Genomic DNA, 21,067 nt, shown 5'->3' with positions numbered 1-21,067 from the left:
TATTGAACAAACATTCTGCAAAGAAATCCAAATATCTGATCTCCCTTTTATCAGCCCTGTTATCAAGCATCACAGCTGCTTTAAGTACATTAGCATCAGCAACACCCTCATAGCCTGGTGGGAATTTCTCAAAAGCAATGGGCTCTCGAACACCCCTTGCAGGCTCACGCCTATCTGGAACAATCCTGACATCCTGCAAAATAAAAAAACAATACATTTTGCTGCATGGGCCAATAAAGGGATTAAAAATCTAGAGCATATCTTCCAAGACAAAGAATTCATAGAATTTAACCAAATTACAGCAAATTATGGTATCAACAAAAACAAATTTCTGGAATATCTTCAGCTCAAATCTATAATACAGGCACGGTTTGACCTTACCCAGTTAGACTTAGAGCTTCCACCTAGAATAACAGATTTTTTTACAAATTTCACCCCCTAAGCTACTGTCTAAAATTAACTCAATAGTTTCAACAACAGAACTTATAATCTCTATTCCTTCATCCAAATGGGAGAAAGATCTGTCGATCAACCCACACCCTAACTTTTGGATAGAAATCTGCTCCAACACATTTAGAATGATTCGCAGTGGTAACCTACAATTAATAAATTACAAGGTTCTCCACAGAACACACTACACAGGATAAAGGATGTTCCAGATGGGCCTCACACAAACAAACATTTGTCCATATTGTGCGACTGGCTCACCAGACTGCTATCTGCATGCTATATGGCTTTGTACACCTGTTAACAATTTTTGGCAGAGGGTTTGTAAAGACCTATCACGGTGGTTAGGGTACCCCATCCCCACCTCCCCCTCACTTTGTCTGCTAGGTGACCTCACTAATGTTAATATGGAATTAAACAAATCCTGCATGCTTCTCACTGCTCTAAGCATCGCAAAGAAGGCCATCCTGATGAATTGGAAATCAAAGAACAACCTAAGCATTACACAATATAGAAACCTTTTATTAGACCACATTTCCATGGAGAGAATGTCTGCTTGGGAGGAAAGTCGATCATCAGAGTTTGAACAAATCTGGTCCCCGATAATTAAATCCATCACATAGTTTTGATTAGGGGGGGCTGGGCTTCGTGGCTCTGGCCCCGGGGCGGGTGGCTATGGACGCTGGCTGCCTTGGGTGTCCGGTGGCTCGCTGGGCTGGTGGGCCTGGGGTTACTGCCTTCTGGGGCGGCTTTGGGTCTCGCCTGTTGAGGGACGACGTGGGGGGCGTGGGGGCGGCTTCCCCTATCATGGCGGCACCCTATGGGATTGGGGGTTGGGGGTCCTTGGGCTGGGTCGGGGCCTCCACCCGGCATGGGGGGGGGTCGGGGGCCCTGTGCTCTGCTGCCGGGGATTCGCGCCGGTCCCCCAGTGGGGTCCTGCGGTGGGGGGCTGTGGTCGCCCGGTCCCCGGGCCCCGACGGGGCGTGCTGGGGCCTGCCGTGGCGGCTGGGGCATATTTGCCCCCGGACGATGGGAGGAGGGCGGGGAAGGAAGGTTAGGTGGGGTTAGAGAGGGAGGGGGGTCAGGGGGAGGGGGGTCGGGAGGGAGGTAGGGGCTGGAGAGTGAGGTAGAGGTGGACTGCTTGGCGCCTGGGACTTGCTGACCTGGGGCCCTGCCGCTCACCTGGGGGGGTCGCACCCACATTTGGGAGGGGTTTGCTAGCCTCGGCCCACCCTCGGGCGGGCTGGGCCCTGGCGCGGTGTCCTGGACTGCCACCACTCTGGACAAAGGGAGGATGCTAGGGGACGTCTGAGGATGGGGGCTGACCTCCTTGATGCTGATCGAACTGGGGGCCGGGGTGCCCGGCGGGACCGGGGTCATCTCTGCCCCGTCTCTCTGTGGGTTGCTTCCAGGTGGGGGTTGCTGCTCCTATGCTTTCCTATGGGTCCTGGCATGGGTTGGGCCTGTGGCTGTTTCCTGGGGGAGGGGTGGCCTGGGGCTCCCCGTGTCCTGGGGATTTCGGGGTGCTCTGGTGACCCGGTCCTGACCTACCTGCCATCCTGGACTGGGGGTGCGATGTCCTGGCCCCCCACATCAGCTACAGCCAGCTACGCACAGCATCCAAGATAAACCGTAGCACATACACATACACGTACACACGCGTATACACACATACACGCATGGAGCGCACAGCTGACCCATAAACACACACTCAGACATTTATCTTAAAATTATATTAAACCAAATGGTAAGCCTGCACCGGAAATTCTGCAACCATTGTTTTTTGTTTTTGTTTTTTTTCTTTCTTTTTCTTTTGTTGTTGTTACTTTTTCTTTGTTTGTTTATTTGTTTTTTTGTTTTTTTTGTCGTTGTTTGTTTGTTTTTTGTCTTTGTTTGTTTTAGTGTTTTTGTTGTTGTTGTTGTTGTTTTCTGCGATTGCTGTTGTTGTTTTTTTTGTCTCCCCACTCCCCCTTGTCTTCCCTATCCTGTCCCTGTTCTCTCTTCCTGTCCACTCCTGAGCCTCAGTCCGGTAACTTCATCAATGAACCAACACCATTCCTAATAAAGTTAAACATAAATGGCAATAGGAGGAGTTTATCAGATTCCTCCTATGCAGAATAAAACTGCTTCAGTACAACAAGGCACCAGGAACACTGATGCTGCTTGCCTCAGCTACTGAACAGGACAGGTAAAAAAAAAAAAAAAAAACACAGACGCAGAAGCAGGAATACCAGAAAAAGAGAAAGCAAGACACACGTGGCCCCAGAGAACTACAAAGCTGTCTCTGCAGTCAACAGCATCTAGCTGCTCTATAGGAGTCCAAAAGCAATTACAAAGACACCTAAATTATTTTTAATAGCTCCTCTTAAAGCAACAGATGTCCTCAGCGGAAGTATCTGTGACCAGAGCAAAGAGCAGAAGGGAATCATTTACAGATACAATAAGTTGGTTGGGGTGAAAGTATGGCTGATTGGTGGCTATCTTCTGGCTGACTGGAAGATGCTTTTTGCCCCATCTGAGGCATTATAACAGCAATGATAGCTCACTGATAACAACTGTTTGATGAACTGTGGATATCACTAATACATATGGTTTGTTATGGGGGACAAAGCCTTCAATGTGGCATTCCCCCAAATCTCTGGAACTCCCTCCCTGCCCTGATCCACGAAGCTGTAAAGCAACCTTGGATCACTTAAGAAATTCACCTTTACTAATATATATTTTTGAAGGTGAGCGACCCCTCAAAAAATTCAGTCATATTCCTTGCATTTGCTGAGATAAGTGGATGTCTGTGTAAAAGGGATCCAGCAACACACTCGAGGCAAACACATGTTGTGTTACAGGTCACACTTGTGATCTAGAACGCCAGCAGGCTGTCAAAAAATCGCATAGTGAGGCTACACGACTTTTTTTGGTTCAGTGTAAACAAGCAAAACCGCGACCAAAGAAGGTCCTTGTGACAGCAGTATCTCTATTTAAAATAGACAAAGTCTGATGTCTGCTGAGAATTCACTTTATCAAGAAGTCAGTTTTTATTGGTTAGAAACGATAAAATAGAGGTTGGATATGAAAAGGGCTGATGTAGAGATGTATTAACTTCAATCAGTGTTTACACATTAGAGGAAAGAACTGTCTCATAGTAAACAATTCCAGTAGCAGTAGTCAATGCTGTAATTTCACTTTGAACCCTGAAATGCTATTTGTGGTGATCTACACATCATCACTCTGCATGTGTGTGTGTGTGTGTGTGTGTGTGTGTGTGCAGAGGATGACAAAGATACAGCTCTTCCTCCCACGGTGTGTGATAACGGAGAAACATTGCAGCACTGTGAGTCATTCTGAGACACACACACGCACACACACACACACACACACACACACACACAGCCCCTCCTTCCGCCCTTGGCCTCGTCCTTCACTAACTCTTAGCACAGACGCATACATGCACAGCCTTCCCACTGCTCTCAGGGGCTAGCATCTGAAAAGCTACTCTTCCTTCTTTTTTAGAAGCATTTTATTGTTATAATGAGCAAATATATATTCAGGAGGAGACAAAAGAGGAGACAAAAATACACCAGGAGATGAAACGTCACTTGCAAGTAGGAAGGATCCATAATTTCATGGTTAATTAAAGCTGAATAAATGAGGAACTAATTGCAAGGAAATGCAATTAATGGAGCGGCAGGTATGTTGCCAGATTGACTATTTTCCTTTCCCCCCCCAAAAAAAGTGTACCAGTACCTGATGCAGGATGCAGACCTGAGGACACATCAGGTGAAGCAGAGTAATAATGTGAAATGATCATTGGTATACATATACACACACACATATAAATACACACACACACACACACACACATATATATATATAGATATAGATAGGTATAGATATATATATATATAGATATATATATAGATATATATATAGATATATATAGATATATATATAGATATATATATAGATATAGATATAGATATAGATATAGATATAGATATAGATATATATAGTATATATAGACAGAGAGAGAGAGAGAGAGAGAAAGAGAGACAGAGAGAAAGACAGAGAGAGAGATTTGGGATAGTTTTAAAAATTCAGAATTTTTGGTTTCCATGAGTCATCTGAAACACAGCCCACCTCACCTCTCTGTGTGCAATTTTAACAGTGAAAAAATAATTGGACTTCTGCATTGGCAGGATATGTTGCTGCACTGCACTTCTCCCTATATGTAACTGAGGGAGGCAAAGAGGCACAGAGAGACATATTGCAATTTGGAACGTGTGTGTGTGTGTGTGTGTGTGTGTGTGTGTGTGTGTGTGTGAGCACGTGTATATGGAGGGAGGGTCTGCCTCATTCCCATTCATGTGAAGCATAATAAAATAATCTTTTTGATTTGCAAGCAGTAAATTCTCTTTGCTGTCAGCACTGTGTAGCAGATTTTCATCTTGGTCTAAGTGAAGCAGCATGTCCTCGCCCTGCCAGTATTTGTGGCAAGATATGGATGGGCAATGGGGTGTCTTGCTGCACCGTTGTTTTCAGGTCCCTTGTCACTGCATCAGAAATGCGATGGGTTAATCTAGGATGAATCTGTCTTGTGCCAAAGCTGCACTGCTTCTTGAGGTAGAAAAGCTCATCTGCGCTGGACTCATCCTGGCCTGGCTGTGCACCATGTAATGACCGGGCTAAATTTGGAGGTTAGGGAACGCTCTCTGGTTGTGTGCATCTCCCTCGTTGCACATAGGGAGGAAGGAGGACAGCTAAGTGTAAGGATATCCCAGCGAAAAAGCCTGAAAAATCGTTAACTCCGAACATAGAGGAGAATAATGCAGTCTGCTGGTGCCAAACGGAGCAGATATTTGATCACTCAGCGGGGCTAACACAGTGGTCACTGCTGCACTGCTGCTTTGAATACACATGAACAATGACCTTCAAATCAAGTAAAAATTGTATTTATGAAGCCCTAAATCACACCCCAGAATTTGCAAGGGCGAATTCCGGAGGGGCTCCAGGGGCTTTACGTTCAGTATAATGTGTGACATCCTCTGTCCTCTACCATGGTCATCATCCTTGATTTCAAGTGGACGCCTCTGGCAAATTTTGAAAAAAATCCCTCAGTACGTTTCAGAAATATTGCATTAACAAGAATGGGACATACAGAAGACAACCAGAAAGCATAAAGCCTTTGGTCTATGGCTGTCGCTAGCCTGGAGGTATTGAACAGGCAGAGGGCAAGATTATCTATAGAGCACCATTCATACACAGAGCAATTCAAAGTGCTTTACAGAATATAATGACAGAAAAAAAGCATTCAGATTAAAATATTTAAGAACATTAAGTTCAGGTTAAAAGGGACTATGATCCTGATTTATAGAAAATATGTTGGTTCTCAGGTTTATCTCTAGCTCGCTTTCTTGAATCTTGTCTAACATAAACGAAACCTTCACTCCCGATTCCAGATTCTAAAATCGACTCCTCAGTAGAAGTCCAGATTTTTACCCAACCTTGAGTAAAAACCTGAACCTGACCAGCTTTCCAAATTTGTTCACTTGGAGGTCCAACCTCTCTTAAACCGTTCTTAAAGCTAACGCATTCTCACTTTGACCTAATTGAAAATAAGATCACAATAAAAACATTAGATCAAGTAAAAAATAAAAAAAAGAGAATATTAATTGATTTAAAAGAGCTGGTTTAAAGAAGCCGGGAGGGAACTGAACTCATGAGAGTATAGAAGTCAATAACGGAGGGGCCCCAATATTGGGATACCTGTCCCAGGATGAACAGACATCATGTTAAATGTGTCAGTGCTATCAAATTTCTGGTCAAAAATCCCATTACCCTTAAATCTGAATAAATTGTACTTATTACAAGCAAAAAAATATATACTGTTGATATTTATTTGCTTTCAAAAAGTAAATTCTTAATTAAAATGAGCTGAGACAAATATTTTCAGCAAGGCTTTGGTTTTTGCAGTATTATTTCTGTGGGTTATCTTAGCGTTTCATCGCCTTAATCTGTTATTGCACAGGATGCCAAGTGCTACTGGGGCTCACCTGAGTACTCAATCATGATGCCAATGATAATTTAATTTTGGCCTCCGTTTCTCAACTGAGCAATTTTTTTTCTAAACAGGGATTTGATTACAGCCAATCAGAGTGCTGACGGTTCAGACTCGTGGTCCAGTTGGGACAATTTTTGAGATCATCTGATAACTCAGCTCTTCTTTTTGATGAGTGCTGTGCTGTTGTTCCTGACTGAACTGAGGGCTGCGGCTTTAAAAAATAATAATAGTTTGTAGTTGTTGAGATCTTTAACCAAGAATGTTCAAAGATCCACGGTATGATTCAGTAATTGTTATTTAACACAGTGACTTCCTTGTTAGGAGTACATTTACCTCTGTTGAACGCTGGTGTGAAGGTGTTCCTTTTCCCTCCTGTGTAAGATGTTAGGAGCAGAGTAGTGGGACTGACCCCGGCCCCAATGGAAGAAAGCCCTCAACAATGCCTATGTATTGGCCAAGGATTTACTGCTGAGAAAATATGGTGCAAGTACAATGGAAACAGTACCAACACAATTTTGTTGTAGATTCAAAGAAGCGTTCTGGCCAGCAGTTAATGATATTTATACTGTCAGAACAAAGATGCTCATATAGTTACTTTGCTAGTAACAACCACCGCCCCACCACCACCTGCCTGCTAATGCAAGCTTTCCATCACTTGTTGCGTGATGTTGGCGAGTCCAGGAATTTGTGTGTCCGCCATAAAAACAGTCCCTTTACACAGCTGGTTTGACAAGATAATAAACAAAACCAGATCATACAAAAAAAACAAACATCTTGTAAGGCTTTAAGTTATGCGGTTGCATTTGAATCAGTCAGTGTCCTTTTAGGAAATATAATTGTAGTGATTTGGAAGTGATAACAGCAAGGCTGTTGATTTAAAACTACAACTGTGGCACCTGAAGAGGACAACTGCTGCAAAAGCATCAGTTATAATGGAACACGGGAGTTATTTTCTCTTCAAAAGAAGAGCAATCCCCTGACAAGCATTTTTTCTAAGTCTTCCCTTTTTCAAACAGTCTGTATGGGCAATTTCTTAAATCAGACTCAAAAAAAAAGAAACACCGGGTTATGAAAAACAATCCTAATTCAGTGACAATGCAAGATTTCAGTGGTGCTGCCACATAATTTGAACATGTGCTCCATCTTAATGTTTGTTAAAAAGGCTGTGGTCACCTCAAGTACTGAAGACCTTATCTTGCCAATATCAGGCACAGCAGACCTCCAAGCCAGCTGGGGAAACACAGAAGAACTAGCATGCTAGCCAGATCTCAGCTAATGGAAGTAAAGGTCAACTAAAGCAAAAAATGGCCTTGCTGCTGTAGCAAATCTTGAAATTGATTTATTTTCTTGCCAACTTTGGGAAAGTTTCAATAGATAAACAATTAACCTAATTCTCATGCAGGTCAAATTCTTCACATTAATGCATTTGGATAGTTAATCAAGTGGGACGGATATGAGCATCCCTCCCAGAAAGAAAAGACTACTGTACACACACAAGATGCCAAGAGGTCATTCCCTGTTTTCAAGTAAAGGCATAAAACGCCCACATCTGCTGCCTTACTACCACTCACCCATCCTTATGTGAGATGAGTGTGACATCATTATGAACAGCAGGTTCCCACTGTGGCTCACCCAGGGGAGGGAATCATTGCATCACTTGCACCAACTAATCAGCGAATCATGCAGCTGTGATTATTGCAAGCTCAGGTCTACTACAAATCTATCCATTTTTGGAGTCACTTCTGACTTTGATGATGGGGTCTAAATCACAGATGAAAACTGAGGTTGACGAGTATCCAGCCATGTTCTCAGATTAGATCCACACTAGAAGACAGCCCTCCCCTCACAGAGCCCAGATATATCCAGGAGGAACCTTTGTATTAAGAAAGACAGGCGGATGATCAAATACCGGACAACCAATTTTTCCTTTATTTCTGTCTTTTGGAATCCATCAGTGTAAAAAATCAGAGAACACCAAAGCTGCGAGATGCGCTCAGGGGAGGCCTATGGTGTGTGTGTGGGTTGATAATTTCAACATGTCCTCTGTGGCCCAACAATGGAGGAATTTCAAACTTGCTTCACTTGCTGCATTGCTAGTTTTAAGAGGAATTTCTAGCGGTTCCCTGATCCTTCTCAAAAACCACTTGACATGTGAAACAGCTGACCTCAAACCTGCGTCTTCTTCCATATATCCTCTTTTGAGGTATAAAGCATGTGAATATGGGGCATATTAGAATGGCCCTGATTTTTCAAATACCACAGAGGAAAAGAGAAATACAGCCCCCCTTTGCGCACGGACCCTCCAATGAGCAGGAACATGGGAGCCAGCTTTCTTTCTGCAGCCATTGTTTAGCTCATTTTCGGAGGCTCCATTTCCAAAAGGGTCATTACCTTCAAATATAAACCTCTGGGCTTCTACAATCATTCTGCATGGCTCTCCTTTCTTCTATAGGTGACAATTCCGCTAAATCATAGCTCTGCACTGGGAAAAATGGGCGACCTCTCTCATACCGAGACAAATCAGACATACCCACATTGCCGAAACTCGGAGGATATTTCACATGTGGAAGTACTTTTGCAATAGAAAAGGAAGAATGGAATCTAGGTTCCAGTATGAAGTGATGAAAAGTACAGTTGGGGAGGGGAAAGAGGCATGAAGAGGATCAACATTTTGGGTTTGCATTTTAGAAACTTTATTAAACATTAAAACATCTCCAGTCAAGTCTGTGTACTGCTAAGCCTTTAACTGATACTTAGGTGCCGTTTTCAAAGTTTCAAACAATATGGATGAGATTGTAAGTATAATGACGGTCAAAAACACAGACCCAAAGCGGTGAATCAGAGCCAACTAAGAAACCGATCCGATCTCCTCTCACCTGATGTCACTGATTCAGAAATCCAATATGACCAAATACATCAAAGGCAGCTTTTTGAGGTCACGTCAGGTTTACTGGTGGTTATGTTGTGCGTTGTTTTTCAATCTGCATTTGAATTTAATGAATGACATGACTATTAACTCCACCAAGGCTATTATTTAGGTCATGTTTATGCAAATATATACCAGTATGACTTTGATGGAGTCGGGCGGCACGGTGGTGCAGTGGTTAGCACTGTCGCCCCACACAGCAAGAAGGTTCTGGGTTCAGACTTTCTTCCTGTGTGCGGTCTGCATGTTCTCCCTGTTCCTGTGTGGGTTCTCTCTGGTACTCCAGCTTCCTCCCACAGTCCAAAGACATGCAAATGGGGAAACTGTCATGTACCTATATTTCTCATAGATTTTTTTTCTTCATTATTTAAATTTTAAAAGATGGCAACACATTTTCTTCCATTGAGTCATCTGGGTTATGATTTTGAAACATACTGAGAAGGGTTTGACTACAGCCTGATGGCAGGGACCGGTTTCTCCCCATGTCCCCCTACATCCTCCCAGTGAGAATTCTTACTGTCAAGTGAAAATTTGCAGGTTAAACCACATGTAATGGAGGAAGCATGAGTGGGGGATAGAATGACAAGGACAGTTTGGTGGGGTGAACTGGTGATGTACAAAAGGGGTGTAAAAAATAATGAAGAAGAAAAAAATCAATTACGTTTCAGTTGGCACTGCACAACAGTAATAAATGAATACTATACTACTACTCACTACTTAAATAGTAAAATACTACTACTGAAGTATAGATAATAACAGCTGTGATGACAGTGGAGGCAGAAGAACAAGGCATACTATGACATCAATTTAAAGTGAAGATTTAAAAGTCGCTGCAGTAGAACAGATATGTTGATTAAATGAAAATACTGTGCCAAATATGGTCTGGGTCAGACGTTCCTACAACTGCAGCTCCATGCAACATATTTAAGCTTTCTTCACCCTGAATTTAACCTCATTAAGTTTTTATTCCTCCTCTGTAAGCTGCTCTATAGCCAGGAAATCCAAACTACAGATTTAGTGCATACTTCAGTGAAGATTTTTGTGTATATATATATATATGCTATAGTATAAGATATGTGTGCGTGTGCCAAGTGTGCAATCGGGATATCGCTCAAGGAGAGGTCGAGGCAATGAAGCATAAGACTGCAGTCACTTCTTGTTCAGTCAAGGCAGCTTCGGACACCTGTGCCTTCTCCAGTGCGACTGCTCCATCTCCCCACCAGGTTCCGGTGGCAACACTGGAGGCCTGATCTAATGGAAGCTGGCAGTTGAATAAACTTACAGTCAAAAAACAGAATCAGCTGAGCAACTGCTGCAGTCTGCACACGTGAACATTATTTTTAATTGCTGTTACTTCTGCTGTATACAGTAAAGTACTAAATCATATACAGTGGTTACCGGGTATGACAGACAGTGCAAAGAAAAATGAATTTTGGGGTTTTTGTCATTGATCAGAAAACATAATCAATAACTGGGTTCCTCAATTGTAATGAGACTAATGTCTAAAACGGACCCTGTTGGTTTGTTTGAGATGTTTCGTTATGAATATTTTCTGGCAAACACATCCAGTTGAGGATCATGAATCCCTCGACGGCCATCTTGTACATTGTATTGTTTTATTCCTGTTGCTTGCTATTTTGTTTAAGCAAAAAAATAAGAAAATGTTCATAAATGAGGCCCATTGTCACTACCTGATCTGATTACATTGACTAAAAGTAAGTTCATTTGTATTTAAACCCAAACTACTGCATAATTTCTTCTTAAACTAAAGCCTTTTTGTGCATACACCACCCCTTAAAAATGATGCCAACATAGAATAAAACATCAATTTCTATTCTTAACAGAGAGTTGATTAAATCCTCATTCAAGACAGTGTGATGCAATGACAGAGTGACACTTTTAAACGTTGCCTTCAGGAACAAAACTTTTTTTTTTTATTAACTGGTTGTTACTAAATCTTATGGGATCTGCTGATTATTGTGTGAATGTGTGACTGGGGATTTGGACAAGTCAATAACATAAAGACAATGTTTTCCAAAGAAGTACATGAACATGGCTGGTCGCCTTGTACAGTGTTGAAACACAAGTCAGCCCCCCCACTGCCCCTTGCTAATGTACAGGAAGTGAGAGACAAGGGGCACATGAAATTTTCTGAATGTACGGCTGTGTGAGTGAGTGTATATATGTGTGTGTGTGTGGTCACTTTCCATGTCATGCAAGTGTACTGTGCAGAAGCACATCTCTTCCTAGTGTGAGTGCGCAGTGAGCCAAATGTTAAGGTGCCTCAGAACGCTGCTACAAACCACTGTTCAACAGGTCCTGTGTGCGAGGACAGATATTGGGATGACACTGGTTTCCAGTCATAGCTCAATCACTTTGCACTGGTTTTGATACATTCCATGCAGGAAAACACAGTGGATGAACTACAGAAACCATATGTAATATCTAATAATGATTCAGCTTTAGGGCAACACGGTGGTGCAGTGGTTAGCACTGTCCCCTCACAGCAAGAAGGTTCCAAGTTTGAGTCCTGGCTCAAGCACGGGATCTTTTTGTGTGGGTTCTCTCTGGGTCCTCTGGCTTCCTCCCACAGTCCAAAGACATGCAAGTGAGGACTAGGCTGATTGATTCTCTAAACTGAGAGTCGGTGTGGCTGTGAGTGTGAATGGTTGTCTGTCTATATGTGTTGGTCCTGTGATGGACAGGCAACCCATTCAGGATGAACCCCGCCTCTCGCCCGAAGGCTGCTGGGATAGGCTCAAGCCCCCCTGCGACCCTTAACAGGATAAGGATGGATTTAGCTTTGTAGTTTAATTGTAATTATATATAATGTGCAATGATCTAAAAAATGAAACAAGCTAGTCACAGAGGCTCATACTCTCTCTCTCTCTCTCTCTCCAGTTGCTGACTAGACAATACACAATAAACGGCAAACAAAAGTGATATTTCAGAATTTGAACAATTGCATTGGATGGAGACCCAGCAGATGTACCAATCTTGCTATGCTTACAGAAAATAATAATATCCATCTAAACCTTGTCCATTCCAATCTCAGTAACCTAAACTGCAAAACCTTAACAACGTACAACTGGAATGACACCCTTCCCCCCTCCTGCATGAGAGCAGGTTATCACAGCAACTAGCATGACCAGCAGCGTGTTCAGTTGTCAGATGCCATCAACTCAACTGGGTCCAGACGCCAGGCCATGCCAGACCGTACGCACTCTCACAGTCTCCGGAGGCAGTGCTGCTGTGTGTATTTTTAGACAGTGCCACCTTATAAGCGCAGCCTGGTCACATCACATCTGTGTAGTTAAAGAGGAGCCCTCTACCATCAAGGCAATGTGCCCTTTTACCAAGGGCCCAAAGTCAGAATGCAAAGCCAATGTAGATTTAGAATGACACTTAAAAAAACAACAATTGAACGACAATGTGTGAGGTTGTCCCTTGTTTGATCACGAATGAAGTCATCCTGCTGAAATATTCAGTTGCTGTAGAGAGGAGAGGGTTAACATTTTTTTCACTGTAGCTATAGTTACAGGGGGTTGTAACTCTTCACAAGAGGCCCTCCCAGTAGGGGAATGACATTTGTCCCTAAGTAAGATCCATAAGGTCACTAGTGAATATATGTCCTTCGGTCTTGACTTGTGTTGCAAATTATTTGACGTTTTGTCCTGATGGCAGTACAAGAGGAAATTTTCACGGGCTTCCAAAAACAAGCGGCCCTCAGTGCAAAGAGCTTCAAAAGCACCATTGCTAGTTTCTGATCAACATACTTTTCACTCTGTTTTGGGCCATGTAGAATTTGAAGGCATTTCACACAAACACACTTGACCTATTTGAAAATTCTCCTCCCAGTATTTGCACACTTGGGTAAAAATGATGTTGCATGTTAATTAAGGCAAATTTGCTAAATTGATAGTGGGCACTATCAAGCTTATTTGAAAGACAAGAACCTCAGTGCATCAGTTTGCTCCTTTGTTTGAAAGTGATCTCAAGTTAGCACCTTTGTACCCATGCAAACCTTCAGTAAAGCAGGACTTACAATCGAAGCCAAGACTTTAAACACTTTCAACATTGATTCTGAGCAATCATAGTTTCCCCATTCGTTTGTTGGATGCCTCTACAGCTGGGATATGTTAGGAACAAGGTACTTGGCACAGAAATCTTTAAGGGTGGTCCAGATGGCCAAGCCACAAGACAGGAAGCAGTTGGCTGTCATAGAAAGGGTTGAGGTGCGATGACTCTAACCAACAGGGACACACACTGAAGGGCTTTCAGGAACTGCACATGAAGAATGAAAATGAGAGCTTATGAGAGAGGTTGCTCAGTACCTCTCACTGATGCCTCACACAGAGAGGTCACACTTGATTGGAATCCCAGCAGGTGATTCCTGCATTAACTCCGTGTGATGTCCCCATGTCTGCGTGGTTGTCTGCGCCGAGCTCAGGTTTGTCCCCACAGAAAGAAAATACATTTACAAGATTTTGGTCTCCTTGGACTGCAGTCCGAGAGTCCACCACCCCACAGAGGATGAGACAAATGCACAAGATACATGTTGTTATTGTGTTCTGTCCAATGAAAATAAAGGCTTCTTTTTCTTCCTCTCTTTCACATTCACACCTAATTGCTGTGAAAAGTCAAGTTGTCAGTAACAGAGGAAAGTCAGATGCAGCAGTTCCAATGCCATATTGAGTGAGGTGTGCAGGAATGTAATTTTCAGATGCTGGTGATCCATCAAACACTTTCAATGAAGAATTTTGCTGTTTGAAGCACAAACAAGAACAACGGCAAAACGGCCATAATTTGCTGAGCTTAAACTAAACAGTTTCATACATTGTGGTGTCAGTGGCATGTTCAACATAATTTCAAGTTCAGCAATGTTGTGCTTCTTTATGAAATATAGCTTACATGTAATTAACCTTTTGCAATCTTTGGTATGTACACATGCTTGCTACCAGTGGGACCAACATATCCCTGGATGACTGACCTGCTTTGAAAATATTCAGCATTTGAATTCCAGTTTGAACTCAATTTTCCCAGTTATTTGACTGCTTAATGACATTCTGTAAGAGCCCAAAGAGCCACTGTTTTCAAATGTTAATGTATGCGTTGTATGATATGGGGTGTAAAATTTAACTCATCTACATGATCCAAATACATAATAGATGACACACAACAGATCAAGGGACTGCAGACAGTCGACTCCCAGAGGGAAGCTGAGCAACGGCAGCAGAAAAGAGCCAAGGACAGTAAAGATCTCTGCTTGGCTCTCTGTCCAAACCTCTTTATTAATCCCTCCATTTCTCCCTCTCCCAATGAAGCACAAGCCTGGAACTGATATTAAGCTCAAGGTTGATTTAATTTGAATAGTGATGCTCAAAGGAGTTGTTCTACTTGCTCTCACTCTATTCTCCAGACAGCAATCTGCATTGAGCTTCATGACCCAGAGACTTTTCTCTAGCTAGTGCAAGGAGGTTGGGGTGCCCATTAGCGAGCTGACATTTGTCAGCTGATTCGTGGAATTGGAAGGGAACGGGACTCTGTGGGCAAATTTGATGGTCTCTGCAGGATGGCATCTTGTTATAAGCAATACATTCACTGTCAACAATAAGTGTCACGAAGGCTTAATAAGGAGGATTTATTTTGACTGTACACCACTGCAGCCACAGAGGAAAACTTTCCACAAAAGCAGCTGTATTAGCATGGAGCTGAAGTTCAACACAAGGCGTTTATGGTTGAATGAGCTTCAGTTTATTGTTGATTGCATAGTTGTTATTTGCTTGATACATAAAGAAAGTAGTCTCTCAGTTCATAGTCTTATAAAATACCCAGCCTCTGTCATTTCTAGCTGAAGAGCATCATCATGGGATTTGTAACCTGAACATATGAATTAAACATTTGAACTGGTACAATGAAAGCAATAAACACCATTTGTTCAGTATAAGAATATGACTTAATTTGATTAGTTTTATTACTATTTAGTTGTCAATGACAATTTCAGTAAACACTCCTACATGACAGGCTCATATTTAGCTATTGCCTTTTAAATTAGCTTGAGGTGGTTTTGGACATTAACTCACTAGCAGTGAAATTGAAAACGATTTTACTTCTTTTCAGTAAATGTTACCACTAACAGGGCTTCTAATACAGTTGCACGACTTAGGATAGGAAGAATTTTTCCTGCATGTATGACAGCAATATCTGTTAGATGTTTCAAATACTGGATAGCCTAAAAATCGTCAACACATGATTGCCCATGACGTAATGACCATTAAGATCCTACATCGTATTTTGTATAACTGTGTTTTACTCATTTATAACCCTTAACTCATTAAATTCTAAGGACAAGTAATTGTTTACCACTTAATGGTCACAGCCAACCACATGTGAGAATGCTGTATTAGTTTGGTTTCGACGTGTTCATCCATGTTTACTTGTTAAAACCAATCAGCTAATCATGTCTGCGGCTACTTGCCAGAACTGGATCATTGGTCATTTCTCAGTTCTGTATGGCTCCAGGTCCCAGGTCTTGAATAATATACCAGCAAGGTTAAGGTCTGGGATGTGTTGGCTGCTTTGTAAGAAGCTTTATGAGCTGAAAGATTTGAATCTGTAAAAATGTGGGCAAGCAGGTTTTGAGCAGCACCATAAATAAATTCAGCCTTTAAAGATCTAAGTAGAGCTGCATGGAAACTGAGCCCTACCTTCACCCACACCAAGCCCTTTAGATGACACTAACTTTCAAGGTCACCTTACATGAACTCGCTTATAATTTCAACCAGATCTCCAAGTCAACAGCTCTGCTCAGCAATCCTGCATCAGAGATATTCAGAGAAAACCGCTGTACGCATTTAACCAATTTCCCTGCTATCCATGTTAACACAGCTAGTATGAAGGTACCTGACAGAGATACACTAAATACCAACAGCTTTGATACTGAAAGCTGCAGGAATAATAGTAAGGTCACAGAGGAAAAACACAATGAATAAATGTTTCCACCTGAGGTGCATTTCTCAAGCACTGAATCACTCAGCTGGTTACACTTTAGTAGCCAATGATGGAAGCAGCTATGTTACTGGAGTACTGCACTTTCATCACCGGAGTTCTGAAGAACTGTTGCACTTTAACATTTAAATTTGACATTTAACTGGTCTACTGAGAGGTCTGCTGTCATGTGACTAGAGACGGGATAGCATGACTGCTGTGATCAGGGGCCCCTGTTGAATTCACAGATATTTGAAGAGTGGCTGTAGTACTGACAGAGCGCACAGAGACAATGAGGGAAACATAATATTTGCAGGTTGCATAATCTAGTTGAAATTCATATACACATTTTTGGGTGCTTCAAGGCATTAAATCGTCATACAAGAGAGACCATAAAATTATTTACATTTAAGGTGACTTCATTGAATCCCATGGGAACAGGAATGGGAACAGCCATCTGCTTTGACCGGTTGGGGGTAAAGAGGTATGTAGATAACTGGGTTGCCAGGTCAGAGTACATTCAGCATATGATGCATGAGTCTGGGGCTACGGGCCCCGAGGCAGTGGTTTGGTTGGCTTATAGGGAGGGTTCTGATTCCAGAACGAGTCAAATGTTACGAGCCCGCAGTGAAGTAAGATAAATGACGGATCCATACACATTTCATTGCATTAGGAATATATTTGAATATAATGCAATTTGGTCCAGGACCAGGATCAACCATTATGTTCTGATTTTCAGCACCAAAACCTTCTCCAATCCATAATTACTATCACCCATAAAAACAGCGGGGAAGTAACAGAAAGACATTTAAGCTGTGTGTTAAGCGCTGGATCACGAGCTCAGGATGACAGGGAGGTAAATGAAACACATGAGAGTGAAAGAATGATCGGAGTCCCTTCACTCCAACTGCAGATGGATTCGGTGTGAGTGATAAAAGCATCAGCTGAGAGCTGCCAAGAGACAGAGTTGACACAGACAAACCTTTAGTAAAGGAACGGTGTGTAAGGAAAAGGAGACAATGAAATGTCAGGGAGAGATAAAACAAGAGAAAATGAGATGGGGGGAGGAACGCTGGGGGAAGACAAGAAAAACAAGAGTGAAGTGGAAGAAAGAGTGAAAAGGTGAAAATGATGAGGGGATAAAGACAGCAAAATAGGTGAAGGAAAATAGACTAGGTAGTATTTTAGGAGATGAATTGAAATAGGGTAAATATAACAATCCTAACATTTCAATAGATTTGATATTCCTGGTAGTGGAAGTGCACGTTCACCAGAATCTAAACTTCATAGTAAGCTGATAGCTAATTTGTGTCAAACAAAGATGGTTGAGAGGTGACTTCACCCTACATTGTTGCTTAGTAACGTAAAAAAACATCCACACACAGTGTGAAGTGTCCAGGAGAGATCAACACTCTCGCCTCACATTGTTCTTTTATAAATACCAGTTTATATGTGGGAGATGTATACATTTGCTTATACATTTTTGGCTTGAAATAGAAACTTTGAGATGCCTTTGCCAAGTGTGCCAGTCACTATGACCTCTGAGCACCAAAATCTTTTCAGTTCGTCTAAGGATCCCTGTGGACGTCAGTGGAAACTTTGCAGAAACTCAGCCAAAGTTTTTGAGATTGTGCCTCAACCAGGACTGGACGGACAACCCATCCAATTCTAAGAGGCATAAAATCAATGCATGGTGTTGCTTTTTCAGTTGCAAACATCGAAACTTTTAGGATTCAGATCCCTTTAGGTCTTTGCATTATCAGCTGTCTGTCCGAGTTTGTGTCAGGTGCTGCTATTTTTGTGAACCCTCAGGTCTTCTGGCCCACAGTGAGGCATCTTTGAGCTTTATTTCATGATAGCCCAGGTCTGTGGAACAGCCGTCTTGAAGCCCTGAGAGGAGCAGCCAGTGTGGAGATATTTAAAGACAAACTCAAGTCCTCTCTCTTTAATCTAATGTATTCATGTATCTCACACACATTTTCTTTTATGTAGTTCTTTGGTCTTTCCCTTTTACTTACTTTTACTTGTAATGTCGCTTTTACTTCAGTTTTTCAGTTTTATTTATAACCTTTTAACAACTTTACATCGTGATTATTTTAGATATTTTATGTAGATACTTATTACTTTTATTCATTATTTTACTATGTATCATTACTTCAAACCTGCCTCTGGTATTTCCTTCCTTCCATTTCTTATGTTTCCTCATTTCCGGATCTGCTTTGTTTTAGAGATCATTTTTGTCCGTGCGGGCGCTTTGACGTTCCTTCTCTATGCTTTACTTTTACTGAGCGTACATTGTTGGTTTGGTGCGTTTGACATTTTCTCTTTGTGCTTGATTCTTTTTGAAGCACTTCGTGCTATAATACAATTGTATGAAATATGCTATACAAATAAAGTCAGATAGATAGATTGATTGACAGATTTTTTTTCTCACCATTAAAAGCTTGACTTGACCAAGACACTGGTTCCAACCAGAGATGTTAATTGGGTTCTGCATGGGACACGGTCGAATACAGAGGAAACGTTATATTTTGTGTCATGACGAGACTTTTCTTTCTGTTCCTTTATTTAGAATCTTACTGCCACAGACAAGAGGGAAGGCTACATTACATCATGCGACAAGCTATGTCTGTCCCTCGTTAGCTCAGTCACCTTTGCATACCTATCTAAGCGTGTCCCTCTCCTTGCGGTTCATCTCAGGTCACACAACCCTCCCGCTGAAGTTCCTCCATGCATGAGTCCCTCACCCTATCCTCTTGAAACGTCGCTACCCAAATAAATGCTACTTTTATACAATTCACTTGTTATTTTGCTGAACTTTTTATATATTGTTCAATCTTTAAGCTTGGCAGTAAGTGGCTTTATGTTGTGATATATATCAACCTATTTTAAAAAGAAAGATTGAGACAATGTTTTTGCTGCATTGCTTCACCCCGAGACAGCAGGCAGAGATGGAGTGATGGGGCAATAACTGAGAAATGAGGGGGGCAGAGGAAAGAAAATAGACAAGCAAAACTAGAGGAAAAAAATAAGAGGCAGGAACTGGGAGTGAAACAGATGGGCAGAGGCATACAACTGAGGAAACAGAGTGGAGACGAGGACAAAAAAAAATACAGAGGCAGCGAAGAGAACGAAGGCCAAGCAGGCAAACGCACAAGGCAACAGAAACATGAGTAGTGAGCCTGGATGATGAGCTGAGACAGCCAGAAGAAACAATAGTGTCCGTTGTCCCTTGACATGTCCTTATCTAGTCGAGGCTCAGATTTCCAGACTGATAGCTTGCAAACTCCCGGTAATCACAGCAGAGACCACATTCTATTCAGCCCATCATCTCCACTACAACCCCCACCACCACCACCACCACCACCACAATCCTCCATCACCCCACACCAAAACTAAATTCCACTGGAAAAGAACTGTCGCTGTGACACTAAAATATTAACATGCACCGTGAAACTCAGCACCGTTCTGCTTATCTGAGAGTGGGCAGAGCTGCAAAGTGGATGTAAAAGCATGTTTTTTGTCTTTCCCCAGTGGAGACAAAAAAGGAGGAGATGCTGTAAGCTAGAAAAGGCTACACCAACCAAACCACACCACCCAAACACTTATCAAACCGGGAATGACAGGCCACACGACTGCATCTGTCAAACCTGCCTGTACCTCTAATTAGCGTGGTAGGGAGGGCTGGATTCTTCACAATCAGTCTTTGAGAGGTTGGCATCCAACAGCAGTGCCATCACTGTCACATTGTTCATTGGTTAAGAATTGTGGCACTGCTCTGCCAGCTATGCTGACACAGATGAAGGGTGTGTGTGCGTGTTTGATTGTGGGGGGATGTCATGAAGACACTTTAGAAAAAACTGGAAAACCTATTACTAAAAAAGGTCTCTGTCAGAATGGCAGCTGTGGATACATGTGGGCAAGTTTCACAGTGGCTTCTGTGATTGTGGGGAAACATTCAGCAAGATGACTTACATTGTCTGTTCGGAGCTTCTTGGCAGGGCAGCCTCCATCTGCAGGATGTAGCATGTAATACAGCCGCACTTTGTTGGCGTGTTTCCGACTCTGGAAGAGGAAAAGACTTATCAGGATAAAGCAGAATTAAAGTAGTGGGTTCTCATTTTAATATTGTTACCACAGGACTGGATAATTGCTTTGGCACACACACACGCAGCAGTGGCTGCGATGCAAGGTGCCAACCAGCTCATCGGAAGCAATTAAAGGCCTCGTTCGGACTGCAGGCAAATCTAACTTGTTTCTCAAATCTTATCCTTATTTCTGTTCATGCTGTTACTTGGAAGGGACGAGAGGAGACATCGCCAACCTATCAGCAAGATACAAACTTCAACTGTTCAGTTTCCATGGAAAAAGGGTTGCCAGTGATGCAAAAGACTTTGTAATCCTATTTGAGCATTCAGACTGTAGAAATCTGTCTGATTTGGAATCAGATTTCAAATTACATAAACGTAACAATCACGTTCTGTGTCGATTTTGGTTGTCCAGGCTGATGTGAATTAACAATCTGAAAAAGGCCTTCAGTGTGGTGTTCGGCGAGCAGGGGATTGAACAAATAACCTTCTGCTTACTATATGGCTGCTCCATTTCCTGAGCCACACAGCCCCCTTTACTGTGCTGAAATTATACATCAAGCA

The 21,067-nt window shown here is 42.3% G+C and overlaps 1 protein-coding gene across 2 annotated transcripts in view; it reads right to left on the bottom strand.

Moving 5' to 3' along the window:
* Positions 1–21,067, bottom strand: part of LOC147260515 (zinc finger matrin-type protein 4-like) — a 236,373-nt gene that overhangs the window by 152,174 nt on the left and 63,132 nt on the right. For both annotated transcript variants that reach the window (XM_086207136.1, XM_086207137.1), the window contains exon 3: positions 20,391–20,480. In XM_086207136.1, the coding sequence (XP_086063262.1) occupies positions 20,391–20,480 (90 nt within the window). The remainder of the gene's footprint in view (positions 1–20,390; positions 20,481–21,067) is intronic.

Source organism: Aulostomus chinensis, chromosome 6, assembly GCF_037954235.1.
Source record: "Aulostomus chinensis isolate RoL2024-O1b breed Wild chromosome 6, RoL_Achi_v1.0, whole genome shotgun sequence".
Classification (NCBI taxonomy): domain Eukaryota; kingdom Metazoa; phylum Chordata; class Actinopteri; order Syngnathiformes; family Aulostomidae; genus Aulostomus; species Aulostomus chinensis.
The sequence above is the reverse complement of the archived record's forward strand: the minus strand, read 5'-3'. Positions and strand labels throughout refer to the sequence as shown.